Here is a 14,662-nt window from a genome sequence, read left to right as displayed (position 1 = left end):
TGGGGTGCTTTTCTTTTGACCTTCAGGAAACAGCTATAGATGGCGGTTGCGCATTTCCCTTATCATTTTTTGTTCCAACTTAGCTGGTTCTATACATCTTTGCTTTCTCGCAGTTAATATATTCCCCTTGATACGTGGCACTCAGCACAGCAACCATATTCATGCAAGCTTATTAGCAACCCCCACTGAAAACAAATCATACTTATGGGTGAATATTGAACAGGGCTGCAGTAAAGCATTAAATATTCCTTTCTTTGTATTAGGCATCAGGCTGAAGCAGTGGTAGCTTAGAAACAAATGGTTCAATTGGTCTTAACCCTATTTGTTTGCACTCCAATAATAATTTAATTTGAAATGTTTATAAGCAAGAAGCAGGCCTTTGGCAACAAAACTTGTATATGGTATAAACTGCACCAATATAAGTTCTGTTAAAGCTGAATTCTAGACATGCTGGTAGTCTAAATTTCAAAACTCTTGTAACAAATTTAATAGTTGTGAGTTGAGCACAAAGTCCAGAGGTAGAAAGCAATCTGTAAAAGCACACAAGTAGATAACGCATTGGTTGGTTGATGCTGAGCTTATTTTAGTAATTAAGTTTATTTCCAAGAAAGTAACTCACAGGAAGGACACACAAAAATGCTGTTGCAAAAATGCAAAATGGAAACAGAATGGAGTGTGGTTGAACAAGTAGCTGAAGCAATTAATTGTGGGATTACCTAGAACCATCAAACTTCCAAACCACTATTTTTGCAAATCTGTCTGAATTAATTAATTAATTATGTTAATCACCAGTTAATGACAAAAGCATTTCTCCAGCGGGCTTATCCAACTGACTGTACAACATTCAGTCCAGCAAGCGTAAACTGTGGTTTAAAAATAGTTAAATACCATTAAGGCCATTGATTCTAGATAGGCTTCTCTTGGATTGAAGCTTCTTTGTTTACTAAAAATATACCTGGAATATTACTTAAATAAATACTACTAAGGTGACATTATTAGAAACCAACTGGCAAGAGGCCTTGTAAGTGCTGAGCGACTGCAAGTGTCTTTAATCCAGCCAACTTTCAATTTTTGGTTGACCTGCTCTGATTAGAAAGGGAATTAAATGCTTTGGTGGAGGAAGCCCTGGCAACTTCTGCTTCCCAGAGCTTTTTAACCTACCCCACTTGAGTGATAATCTACAATTGAACATAATAGACTAGATCATTTGCCAAACACCATGGGGGCGGCAATCAACTTCCTCATAGTGCAGTTTTCTCTTATCAATTCAAAGCAACTTTCACCTCATTGCTTTATTTTCTTCTTATTTGGAAACGGAGGTTTTTAGGCATGATGGCTCAAGAGCATTTCCGAATTCAGTATTCTCCCGTAACGTTAGATCGGTGATAGCAAATTTTAGCATTCAATGCTTCCTATTACACACTGCATGACCAGAGGAACCAGATATTGGCTCAAGTCCCACATTTTCAGCCCACTAAGTCTTCCAAAAGAGTTCTCTTGCGGCTAACGAAAGTATTCCAAACAGTTACTTTTCCATGTAACAGTCATATATAATTGGCTAGGATGTATGACAATGATAATCATTTTTTAAACAAGGCTCTCTCTATATATCATATAGCTTTTCATTCTTCTAACAATAAGCTTAAGCAGATCAAGTGTTACTATTTTAGACACTTTTGCAATCCAGGCATCCTAAGGAGGAACTGATTATGCTCAACCTGAACTGGGCTTAAAAAGCAGCCTAGCATTGTGTTATATATTAAACTTGTCAGCTTGCCTTGGTTTTCACTGGACCCTCATACCATAAAGTCTTCACATAATTAACAAAAAGACAACATGACGACGCACTATTCATGAAAGACTAAATCTGTTACACATCACTGGCTGCTGAAATTACAGTAATCTCGAAGTGTTCTTTTTGCTAGATGCTCTTCATCTTAGCCATAAGTTCTTCTAGACTTTCTTCAGATTCCGGAACAGTTTCCCCAGTAACAGCGTTCTCTTCCTGGTGAGGGAAGAAGAGTAGTAAATGCCTTTACACCTTTTATCTATAGCCTCAAATCCAAAAGCCCCAACAAGATTGGCGTGCTGAACACCACACACATTATTGTAAAATAGGCCAGATACAAACGTAATTAAATACTAACACCTGTCAGTCACCCAACATCACCATCATGTCAGGGGACCCATTCTTCCTGCTTTGCATGGCAAGTACAGAAAATCCAAGCTTAGTCACACAAGGATGAAAGTTACCAATGATCAATGCCGACTTCAAACTCCACCTTCTGCAGTGGTTGGCTACGCTACTGAATCCCTATGGGGGAAACTCAGAAGTTCATCCCAATGAACTTTAGTTAAGGCCTATCAGGTGATAGCATCCTTCCACAAGCAGGAGGAGACTTCAAGGCTGCAAACTGTGCACTGGCAACTGCATCTCTGCATGCCCTTTGCCTGATATCCGGAGGCCTCACAAGCCAGAGGTTCCCACCCCGTTGTAAAGCAAAGGTTAGCAAAGCACGTCAGTGCCAAGTGAGCAGAGGCTCTCTCCGCCAAGGAAGCTACGACAGCCAAGCTTGGAAGGTGCAAAGCTTGCAGTGCTGCTGTGGCTATGACAGCAGTTGTGGGCTGTTAGGATTGTCCTACTTTTGTGTAGGACCCTGGTAGAGACACATGCCCGACTGGCATGTTCCCTCCCTCCTGGTCGATCGTTCGGGAGCTTCATAAGCTTTCTCCAGCCCGAACGTCACAGCGACTGATGCCAAGAGGCATCAGCACACTTATGATTCTGCAGAGTATTTGCAGTTCGTGTAACAGAGCTCAGTAGCACAGCATTTTGGCTAATCTACTTTTATTTACATATAATACACTCAGAGCATTCTGACTTAGCTCCTTCCTTTTTCTCATCAGACAGCAAAGAGAAAAAACAAAAGACAATAGTCCCACTTTCCGGAACACAGTAACACAAAACATCCTGTCTCCATCACTTCCCACACTGTGGAATGAAAACATACACCGTCATGTGATAGGCAACAATCCCATGACTGCAAACACAGAGCAGGGATCCTAACATCAACTTCATTGACGCACACGATGGAAGTGAAGACTGCAGAACAGCAGCACTGATTGCTCATTCCCACATGCAACTTGACAAGTTAAAGCCAATCCAAATAAAATGTTCTTGACGTTGGCTAAAAAGAACTTACCACCTTGTTTGGTATTGTGTATGCCATTGTGATTCCTTCTGGAAGATCGAGAACTGGACCCGAAGCAGCTTTTAATTCTTCCTCTGAAACTTCCGATACCAACTCTATCCCTGAATAGCCCCAAACACATCAATGCAAGGGAAAGCATTAGTGCAGATTAATGGTATACACAGTAATCGTCTACAAATACAAAAAAGTTACGTATCCCGAAAACTTTGTAACTAGAGGCATCCTTCTGCGCATGCACGGCGAAACCCGGAAGTATACACTTCCGGGTTTGCAACAGCCGTAACCCGAAGATTCCGTAACCTGGAGGTTACGCAACACGAGGTACCACTGTACGTCTTAGTCAAAAACCTCTTCAGGCAATTGAAAGGGCAGGGAGTGCTGTTACCCTCCCCTGTGTTGGACTGGCCCAATGGATCTGGAAGCAGTGGTAATGTTTAGGGGTTTTTAAACCTTAATTAAGCATAACCTCCCAAAGTGGGTTCATAATGTGGGATACCCTTCCATGACAATAATAGATCACAATAGTGAGAAGAGCATAGCTTGTGCCGCTATCACAACTATGTCCTCACTACAGCTACCTGCTTTTTTGGGTGGGGGCTCAATTGAAATCATTCACAAGAGAGAAACCTGCTTAGGCTGATGGGCATTTTACTAGTTCCAAGAGTTGTAAGCGAGCAATTTGTATTGTCTTAGTATCTTAACTCACCCCAATCATTCTCTTCATGAACTATTTCTTCTTCCTGTTCAATTACTTCTACTTTAGGATTTTCTGCTGCTTTTTTCTGGAAATACAAACACAGTCAAAAGTGGTTTTTGTTCCCACTCTAAATAATGGGAAAAGTTAAATAATTATATGCTAGAGGCCCATTCAGAATGACCATACTAGGGTAAATATCTCCAAAGAGTTCATGCTACATTTTCTAACTTCCGCTGAACAAGTTATCCACCCCTTTCAAGGAATCGGAAAAGGAGCCTGAGCTCTTTTAGTTACTTATTTTACCTTGTACTCTTCCTGCTGGTGTCTACAGTTTCTGTCATCGCACTGTGGATTTGGCTTCATCGTCATGGAGGGGAAAAAATCCTGCATTGCATTATAGCCAAGGTAAAAGCTCACCGTGCCAAAATTCAGTAGATATCTGGGGGGGGAAATGCAGGAAGGATAAAAGAAGAGAACAGTTTATTATTTGCATGTGTCAGACGGAAGACACAGCACTTGGGTTCATTAGGGGTGACATCCAGTGATGCTTGCCTACTTGCGCAACAGAAATCTTGCACAACTGGAGTTCTCCTTCAGCACCTGTGCACCTAAAATCTGCTCTGAGGGGTCCCTATCTGCAGCAAATATAGGAGGGTGTGGAGGGAACAGATGGACAATGCACAATCTCAACCAATATGCTTAATGTCATCCTTTTGCCATGAAGCAATTCCCACTTAAACTTTTTTAAAAAATCAAGGCATCTCAGTCACTTACTTCAGGACGTTTTGAACAAGAAGACCGGCGACCACTCCCATAGTGGTGGGAAGGCTGGCGGCACAAACTCCCTCCCGTTTGAGCGTTTTCTCATCTATATTTGCCGCTACGACAAGTGGAGGTGCACACTAGCCAAAAAGGGGAGAGGAGTTTGAGAATCATAAAAGGGGCATTTGAAAAACCCATAAACAAGAGAAGGATCCAACAAAAATGACTTTAGCCAGTGTGGTGTAGTGGTTAAGAGCGGTAGTCTCGTAATCTGGGGAACCGGGTTCGCATCTCCGCTCCTCCACATGCAGCTGCTGGGTGACCTTGGGCCAGTCACACTTCTCTGAAGTCTCTCAGCCCCACTCACCTCACAGAGTGTTTGTTGTGGGGGAGGAAGGGAAAGGAGAATGTTAGCCACTTTGAGACTCCTTAAAGGGAGTGAAAGGCGGGATATCAAATCCAAACTCCTCCTCTTCTTTAGATTCCAACAACTTTCACTTTACCTTAGAAGGACAGTACAATGGAACTTAGAAAGCGTAACATCACATACCGCAAAACAAGCCGATTCACCAGGGATGATGAGTTGGATATGGCCAGAGACAGCGTTTTCGCTCACTCCAGATTCCATCCATATTTGTCCAAGCTCATTACAAGCCTTAAAAAAAAAAAAAAAACATGCCCTACTTATACATGCATAAGTTGCATTTGCTGCAAAAATCGAAACTGCTTATGGATATCGGAAGTGTCCTGCTGAATCAAGCTAAAGGCTTATCTCAGGGGAGGGGAACTGTCTAGATCTTGAGCTCCTCCCCCCCCAAACTGACCGGCGGCTACTTTGAAAGATGAGCCAGGACACCTTTGCTGTAAAATCACCTGCCCATCACCATGACATCAGGTGACCCAAATTCAAAGGCAAGAATCGGTAGCACACTCCTGGTATGCAGGCCTGAAAATGAACTCATTGTAGGGGAGTTGGTCCATCTAAAGAATTTCAATTGAAAACAAGTTCTTAGGAAAGCAAAACTTCCTAAGTTTTTGGGTTTTGTGACAGACTTCAGTAATCCCTCACATTTCTCAAACCAGACCTGGAAAAAGGATCCCGTTCATGTCACAGAAGTCTCTTTGCATTCACCAAAGGATGAAGCTGAAGTCGCCAACAAAATGCAGTTTAATCTCCAATCTTTGTATATTCTGCTTTCATATAACATACACAAGCTCAAGGCACGATGATACTGCAAAGGCACCAAGCACAGCTACTCTGGAATAGCCACATCTTTTCAGAAGCGGCTTGCTTGGGAACCCTCCACTGCCCCCACTGAGGTGGCACAGCAGCCACATTTGCTACAATGTACTGGGTGCGAGATCCACAGCTTCTAGCAGTAGGTGTGCAATGTGCACTTGGGTGAGAACAGGAGGCATGTGTGCGTTGCTGTTGCTGCACTTACCGTGTTAATTGCCATGCGTGCTTCAAAATTATCCACGCAGCTCAATACAAGATCAACGGGTTTCCCTTCTTCTAAACCTCCATTGCTATAAATAAAAAGGGGAGAAAATGGAACTATTAAGGGAGCCTTGCTAGAAGATCAAGGAAGCTGCTTTACCATGAAACTCTCCATTATTAGCATGGAATCCTTCTCTGCTCAAGGGTCGCATCCCCTTCTAGGAAATCTTACATGCCAGCAATGGGCAGGGCCAGAATGACAAATGCCGATTTAACCTTTGTACAATAGGCTAAGGCGATTGGGCCGGATCCGGCCCCCGGGCCTTAGTTTGCCTACCCATGGGCTAGCTGCAGAGACCCCTCTATCCTCCATCCAAGCTAGGGAGAATCATTATAAGAGTTAAAGGGTTATTTCCAGCCAGATAAAAGCCCTCAAGGATGGGGTAAGGCTAGGCCAGACAGCAGTGTGGCCTGGGAGAGAGGGTGTGTGGCCTAGAGAGTCCCAAGGCCAAAGAGAGAAGCCTGGAGCATTTGACCCCCCAGGCCTGAGGTTACCAACGATTTAGAGAAATGTGAATCAGTAGTGTTTCGTTACGACCACCACTACCAGCCCCCGAAAGATATGCTACCTGATCCTGTCCATAAAATGTTGAAAGTTGTCCACAGTTGTGATGTTGTAGTTATGTACTTCGAACTGCACATCGGGGTTGATGTTCCTTAAGGATAAAACAAACACTGCAGCTTTAACACGAACATCTCTGAAAGGAGTCCCACACGTTTGTGTTGCAAATTCTAACATACTAAGGTTGCAATCCCATGCTCTTCCTTGGGAATAAATCCTACTGGACTCAGAAGAACTTCCTTCCGCATAAATGTACGCAGCATGATTTATTTAAGATTAGTTTCTCATGAAACTTTTTTTAAAAAGTTGGAAGTTCCATATGTCTGAAGTTGCATTCCATAACTGGATGTCACCTCCCACTTTCACATACCTCAAAGTGTGCTCTGCTGCTTGCACTTTACTCAGTCCAGCTTGGTGGGGTTGGAAAAAGAGCCTGTTCATATTGGCCAGCTCCACCTTATCATAATCAAACAGGAGCAGCTAAAAGAAAGATTACAGTGACACATGAATGGCCTTTGCTCAGGTTCATGTTTAGGACAGACAGGGTCACAGCCCTTGGGCTAACAAATATTATTCCTATGGATTCTAAAGTGGCAAACATATTTATTTCTAAAACACCTGAAATTCAGTTTTAAAAGACTGTGATAGTTTAAGTAAAATGAGATTCAAAAGCCACATTCATCACAGATGCCCATTAACTTTAAATAATAACTTTGTAAGGGTTACTTCCGCAAAAAAGCTCCCATTTGTCCCTCATGTGCTTCTGTAGCAGAGATAAAAGAATCAAGAGAACAACAGTACAGTGGTACCTCGGGTTAAGTACTTAATTCGTTCTGGAGGTCCTTTCTTAACCTGAAACTGTTCTTAACTTGAAGCACCACTTTAGCTAATGGGGCCTCTCGCTGCTGCCGCGCTGCCGGAACACGATTTCTATTCTTATCCTGAAGCAAAGTTCCTAACCCGAGGTACTATTTGTGGGTTAGCGGAGTCTGTAACCTGAAGTGTATGTAACCCGCGGTACCACTGTACTGTAGATCGGGGGGGGGGGGGGGTTTGGATGTAGGAAATAAAGCTTCAACATTGATGTTTGCTCTTTGGCCATGGGCAAGTCATTTACTCTCTTCCTAACCTACCCTACAGGACTGTTGTTAGAATTAAATGAGATAAATCCACGTATGTTGCTTCAACAATTTTAGAAAAATGAAGTACCAGTATAAGAACCAAAAAAGGACCTGCAAAGAGAACTGTGTGTCCTAAAATGCACTGTAAACATACTTCCAGGAGCCTCAGCCAATTACAGCTTCCAAACCATCACTAATCATCATGTATGTGACTACCCTTTACCCATGACAGAGGCCACTGTGAATATATTTCAGTTGACAAAGGGAAATTAATCTTTCGCCAAAGCACCACTGATTTTACTCAGGACAGTGTTGTTATAAGGAAGAAACGTATTATTACCTTACCAATGCCACATCTTGTCAGCATCTCAGCAGTTACGCTGCCAACTCCACCAACACCCACCACCGCGACCGCAAAGGAGCGGATTTTCTGCAACAAGAAACCAACACCGGTAAGTGTTTTGTGCCGTGAGTTTACATCATTAATGCAAACTTCTATAAGAAACATTATCCCACCTCATAGTCTTTCACAATTCCCATTCTTTTCAGCGCCATCAGGCGACTAGAGAGAGGGAAGAAACAAAAACACTTTTGTCAAGTGGGCTTCATTCACATGACACAGCTATTTCAAGATCAAAAGGAGATTAGCAAATTCCATGGTGCAAAATTGAAGTGCGCTGAAATCCCTGTTTGTCTTGGATATTTCAGCAGCTCCAGATCTCCCACATTGATTAAATTAAGTATGGATTCATTTACGACATCCTGGAACATAAACCAACAACCTCCAGATTGGTGAAAAGGGCTGAACGGAAACACTCTGGAGGTGTGTATACAGCCTGTTCATGCCACTAATTTCTGTGCTGCCACTAGGAATAGCCATTACTTGCCCATTACTGTTCCATTACAGTAGCTGAAAATGCCATACCACTTCTTGACTGGCTGTTAAGGACTTCCATCTATCCACTGACACAGGGCTGTCATATTCCTAAAAGTTAAAAAACCAGGGCTGCCTCTGAAGAGTTCTGAAACTCCAGCTGGTGCAGAATTCAGCAACCAGGTTGCTTCCTGGGGCAGGCTGGTTTGAGCACACAACACTAACCCTGGCCCAACTGCACTGGCTACCCATGAGCTTCTGGAGCCCAATTCAAAGTGCTGGCTTCAACCTATAAAGTCTTAAATAGCTCAGGACCGCCGTACCTCAAGGACCACATCTCCCCATAGGAACCAACGCAGACCCCGCAATCTTGAGGCCCTTCTTTTGTGAGCCTCCAGAGGTTAAGAATAGCTGGGCCAGAGTGCTGAACTAGGATCTGGGAGCCCAGGATCTGCAAATCCAGCTCAGCCTTTGAAGCTGACTCGGAAACTACAACTAATCCAGAATGCGGCAGCTAGACTAGTGACTTGGAGTGACCGCTGAGACCATATAACACCGGTCCTGAAAGACCTACATTGGCTCCCAGTACGTTTCTGAGCACAATTCAAGGTGTTGGTGCTGATCTTTAAAGCCCTAAACAGCCTTGGCCCAGTATACCTGAAGGAGTGTCTCCACCGCCATCATTCTGCCCAGACACTGGGGTCTAGTGCCGAGGGCCTTCTGGCGGTTCAGTCGCTACAAGAAGCGAAGTTACAGGGAACCAGGCAGAGGGCCTTCTCTGTTGTGGCACCCACCCTGTGGAATGCCCCCCCCCCATCAGATGTCAAGGAAATAAACAACTATCTGACATTTAGAAGACATCTGTTTAAGGAAGTTTTTAATGTTTGATGTCTTATCGTGTTTTTTAAATTTTCTGTTGGGAGCTGCCTAGAGTGGCTGGGGAAACCTAGCCAGATGGGCGGGGAATAAATTATTAATATTATTATTTTACTTTGGAAAACTGTTAAAATGATATATAATGAAATTCAATCAAGGGGATTTGAGGAAGTCACTTAATAATGCTACCAAGATTTAAACAGGATGCATGTATGTCTGTTTTAAATGTTTTGGGTTTTTTTTTGGAAAATTAATAAAAAAAAGGGAAAAAAATAGTATTATTTTACATGAAGCTCACTGGGTGACCCTGGGCCTGGTAGCCTATAGCCTACCTCGCAGGGCTGTTGTGGAGCGGGTGGGTGTGTGGGAGAACCTTGAGCTCCTCCTTGGGGGGGAAAGGGCGGGATCACAGAATGGTAGAGCTGCGAGGGACCCCGCCCCACAATGGTCACCTAGCCCAACCCCCCCTGCAATGTAATTCACGACCCTGCCCCAAAAGCCCGCTCACCTGTACGGGTTGGAGTCGGTCACCTCCGAGCTCATCTGCTCGATCCTCGCCCGCCGGCCTCCTTCCCCCCGGCCCAGCTCTTCCTCCAGCTCCCGGACGCGGCGCCGTAGCTGCTCCACCAGCTGCTCCGAGGCGGCCATGGCGATCCCTCAGCGGAAAGCCCGAAGCGCCGGCTGCTCAGCCCAACCCCGCGCCGCCGCGGCCAGAGACACGTCTCCCCAACCGGCGCTTCCGGGAGTCACGGCAAAAGGCTTCCCCCCGCGCAACGCAGCGCCGGCCACCACAGTTCCGGCCTTCAGAGTTGTCTCTCCTTTCAGAAAGTCGCCAAGTTGCTGCGCGTTTCAGAGTCCGGGGATGGCGGGCGGGCGAGCGATTGGGTAGGGAGCCTGGTTGCCCCCCTTGCAAGCAAAAGGGCGGGCAGGGAGGAGCAGCTGCCCCCCACAATAAGAAAATAACTGAGGTTCTCTTTCCACCCCACAGACATAAAGCCTGCTCCCCTCACCAAAACAAAAATCCTGGTTGCCCCCCTTGCAAGCAAAAGGGCGGCCAAGGAGGGGTGGGCGGGCAGGGAGGGGGAACTGCCCCCCACAATAAAATAAAAAAACCGTGGTTCTCTTTCCACCCCCCACACATAAAGCCTGCCCCACACCAAAACAAAAATCCTGGTTGCCCCCCTTGCAAGCAAAAGAGCGGCCAAGGAGGGGCGGGCGGGCAGGGAGGAGCAACTGCCCCCCACAAAAAAAAAAAACTGGTTCTCTTTCCACCCCCCCCCCCCCATAAAGCCTGCCCCACACCAAAACAAAAATCCCGGCTACGCCCATGAAAAGGGCACCATTTTGCTTTGCCCTCACCCCCCGGGTTTTGCATTGCCTTGCAAGTGGGTTTAAGGGTTGCAAGCTGAGCAGCCCCCTTCCACGCAAGACTTGGGAGTGGACCCATTGAAGTCAGTGGACCTGCTCTCTACAGCAGCGACTAGGTCTGGGCTACGACACCGCCACCCTTGAGGGGGGAAAGCCAAACGCAGACCCGATGAAAGCATTATTTCAGTCAGAGTTCAGCTCGGTCTCCAGAAAAGAGCATGGACTGAGCCGCAGGGGCAGCAGCCCAAACAGCTCTTTCCGCTCTGGGTGAGGAGGAGGAGAGTCTTTGCAAACGCTTTAGAGTAACTTCAGAGGCAGCCCTATAGTTTGGTGGCGTGTCGCCTTTGGAGGAGCGGCTGCAGCAACCTTTGCGCTGCAATTATTATTTCACCCCCCCCCCGCCCTCTTTGCTCTCGCCTCCAGTGTAGCAACAAGTCAGCGAACCGGTTCGAGGCCAGTGGAGAGGAGCCTCTGCAAAATGGCAAGTGAGCCCGATACCACCGAAGTGAGGAAGCCGCACAGATTTGACCAGGGAGCCTTGGAGAGATACCTGTGCCGGCACCTGCCGGGCTTCCCGCAGCACCCGCCCGAAGCGCTGAGGGTCAGGCAGTACAGGTAAGGATGGCAGCTTCGCGGAGCAATGGGGCTGGGAAATCAGGGCACTGAATTCAGCGAGATTCCTGCATTGCATGGGGTTGGGCTAGATGACCCTCGGGGTCCCTTCCAAGTCTACAGTTCTATGATCCCATCCCGCCCCCCGGCACAAGAATCGTGGGAATCGTGGTTATGGGCAGGACTTTTTTTCAGCCAGAACTCTCCTCAACTCTGGATCCCTCTCAGGTGGGCGCCATTGCCATTAAAAGAGAATAAGGAAATAAATTGTGCTTTTAAGTTCATGTGTGTTCGCAGCCTTTGGTAAACACTGATAGCGCTGCAGCCTTAGGACTCTTAAATCAGTGTGTGGAGAGAGATGGAAAGGAGTGCATTAAGCTGCAAACATTTCACTGAAATCTGATAGTATAAGATTGCTTTCCTTTCTCCTGCACATTCTTCCTTATCCCCTGAGGTACCCTATACAGTGGTACCTCGGGTTACATACGCTTCAGGTTACAGACTCTGCTAACCCAGAAATATTACATAAGGTTAAGAACTTTGCTTCAGGATGAGAACAGAAATTGCGCGGCGGCGGCAGCGGGAGGCCCCGTTAGCTAAAGTGGTGCTTCAGGTTAAGAACAGTTTCAGGTTAAGAACGGACCTCCAGAACGAATTAAGTATGTAACCAGAGGTACCACTGTATTTTTAGAAGTGTGAATTAGTGATGCTTGAATAAGTTAGGACATCTCCAGTAGGTGAACAATAACCCCCAGATCCCCCAGCTTCTATCCTTTGTAGAACCCGAGATATGAAGCAAAATGTAAAGACACTTTTTTGTCAGAAATAAGTCTGCTTTTGCCTTTTCAGTGTTTTACTCCCTTCCCCACCTCCACCCATGTTACCTATTTTTATGGACATATTCCAATATGTTAAAGGAGACAAATCTTCCCTTCTTAGTTATACACAGAACATATATCCATGATTCTTTTTCTCCCATGTACCCCTCTCCTTCCTCTCTCCCCAGGTTGCTGACAAGTTCTGTGACTTTAAAGCAGACACTCTAGGCAGTTTTTGGACTCCCAGCTCCCATTAGCCCCAGCAAACACTGACAACATCTAAAGGTTTTCTCACGCATGCTTTCAAACAGCCCAGTGCTGCTCTTTGAACCTCCGAAAACCCAGTGGTTCAAAGAACAGCACAGAGCTGTTTGAAAGGCTTTTTTGAGGCCAGAAAAGTGTTATGTAATGTTATTCCGCTTCTCAGAGTGGTGAGAACACCTGCTTATCCAGGTGTTATTTCGTTTGGAAAGAGAGCATTTGGAAAATATTGGTATTTCGTAATATTTGCACTCATTTACAAATGCACAGGCTGTTCATGGGTGGGGAGTTCTAAACCAGGCATGGCCAAACTTGGCCCTTCAGCTCTTTTGGGACTATAACTCCCATCATCCCTAGCTAACAGGACTAGTGGTCAGGGGTGGTGGGAATTGTAGTCCCAAAACAGCTGGAGGGCCAAGTTTGGCCATGGCTGCTCTAAACAGTCCTCCAGATAGCCAGTCTATCTGCTCTCAGATCAGATCTCTAGGAAGAAAGCCAGCAGTCTGAGAACCCATATACAGCTCTATGTATCTCACTCACTTCAGTTTGTCCTTTGTTTTCCCCACAGCTACACAGATTACAATAGTTTTAGCTAATAGGGGAGGAGACAGTAATGCCTTTCCCCCGAAAATGGCTCTCCAACTGTTTCCTCATTGTGGGCCATTTACCTGTAGTTCACCTAACAAAGGAGAGACGTGGCAACTTTGCCAAGGCGGTCTCTCCTGTTGGAATGCCCAATTTTACAACAATCCTAGCCCATTTATGGTTGTAGCTCCTCATATAGTACTGACCTGCCTATCCTGGTTGTGTTTGAGCAATCCCCAAAGGGAGGAACAAAGGACACAAACAGGGAAGAGAGAGACGCTGTTGTTATCTTGGACCATTGCAATTAATTAACTAGCTTTGAAACTGTGTTCCAGAAACCCATATCCTACAAGCAATACACTTGTTTGTAAGGACCAGCTAACTTTTTTTTTTTAGTGAGTTCAGTGGCGTAGCGTGGGTTGTCAGCACCCGGGGCAAAGCAAGTAATTTGCGCCCCCTAACCCGTGGATTTGCGCCCCCTAACCCGTGGATTAGCGCCCACTAACCTGTGGATTTGCCCTAACCCCAGATGTTGCGCCCGGTGCGGCCGGCCCCCCCTGCACCCCCCACGCTACGCCACTGAGTGAGTTATAGAGTCTAATTATTGCCCTCTGAACTCATAGAGCACACTGCATTCTGCTTTTGTGCTGTTTTTTCCCCTCAGCACCAAATCTGGGGTTGTTATGGCTTCAGAGAGAAAACTTGCCACGTAATGAGCAGATGTACTATGCGTGCTCTGAACGTCGACTCCAGATTTAGTATTTATATTTATTTATTTAGATTACACTTGTGAATCGCTTCCCATAAAGTATCTTGAAGCAATATCGGGGTAAAAGCATCAACAATAAAAATTGTGTTTCTTACAAAATAAAAATAAAATAAAATAAAAGCAATTTTAGATGTAAAAAACCCGTTTCGAATCCACTGGTATGCCTCCGCTGAAAAGGCTTGCCCCAAAATGTGTTGCTTTGATCATCAAAGCAATTTGCTTGTGCAAGTGTTTCATGAGAAAATTTCACAGGTGTGGTTGTTCTTCCATGCACTCAGACTTTTAACTAGTTAAACCAAAGTTATTAGATTTGGTAAGGGTGGACAACCAAGGTCCTCCATATGTCACTGAACCAATAAGCACAAAACAACCCCTCTGCAGTGCCACAAATCCAACTCAATGGTGCAACGTTTGAAAATGTTGATCACTTCTCCTGCCTGGGCATCAAACATCTTTCCACAAGGGCTGACATTGATGCCGAAATCCAACCTCGCCTGAACTCTGCAAGCATGGCTTTCTCCCAGTTGAAGTGCAGAGTGTTTGAGGACCAGGACATTTGTAGGGAAACCAAAATGCTTGTACTACCAACCTTACTATATGCTTGTGAAACATGGACCACTTATAAGCGCCATCTCCAACTCCTT

General features: G+C 45.4%; 2 protein-coding genes across 4 annotated transcripts in view; one reads left to right on the top strand and one right to left on the bottom strand.

Moving 5' to 3' along the window:
* Positions 1-562: 562 nt before the first annotated feature.
* UBA5 (ubiquitin like modifier activating enzyme 5) lies at positions 563-10,807 on the bottom strand. 3 transcript variants are annotated; one of them, XM_028750158.2, is made up of 12 exons: positions 10,114-10,807; positions 8,372-8,417; positions 8,196-8,285; positions 7,105-7,214; positions 6,742-6,828; positions 6,117-6,201; positions 5,222-5,326; positions 4,684-4,811; positions 4,213-4,348; positions 3,919-3,994; positions 3,204-3,313; positions 563-2,005 (listed from the first exon to the last, which is right to left on the bottom strand). In XM_028750158.2, the coding sequence occupies exons 1-12, from the start codon at positions 10,251-10,253 to the stop codon at positions 1,922-1,924; spliced, it is 1,197 nt and encodes a 398-aa protein (XP_028605991.2). In that variant the 5' UTR covers positions 10,254-10,807; the 3' UTR covers positions 563-1,921. The 3 variants fall into 3 exon arrangements, with proteins under 3 accessions (XP_028605991.2, XP_028605992.2, XP_028605993.2); XM_028750159.2 differs by lacking the exon at positions 8,372-8,417 and having other exon boundaries at positions 10,114-10,248; XM_028750160.2 differs by lacking the exon at positions 10,114-10,807 and having other exon boundaries at positions 8,201-8,285; positions 8,372-8,421.
* A 108-nt stretch (positions 10,808-10,915) lies between these two features.
* ACAD11 (acyl-CoA dehydrogenase family member 11) overlaps positions 10,916-14,662 on the top strand; it is a 43,036-nt gene continuing 39,289 nt past the window's right edge. Inside the window, exons 1-2 of the mRNA XM_028750155.2 lie at positions 10,916-11,240; positions 11,397-11,588. Of these exons, the coding sequence (XP_028605988.2) occupies positions 11,143-11,240; positions 11,397-11,588 (290 nt within the window). The 5' untranslated portion in view covers positions 10,916-11,142. The remainder of the gene's footprint in view (positions 11,241-11,396; positions 11,589-14,662) is intronic.

Source organism: Podarcis muralis, chromosome 12 (assembly GCF_964188315.1).
Source record: "Podarcis muralis chromosome 12, rPodMur119.hap1.1, whole genome shotgun sequence".
NCBI lineage: Eukaryota > Metazoa > Chordata > Lepidosauria > Squamata > Lacertidae > Podarcis > Podarcis muralis.
Note: the sequence above shows the minus strand (reverse complement) of the source record. Positions and strands in the feature narration are given on the sequence as shown.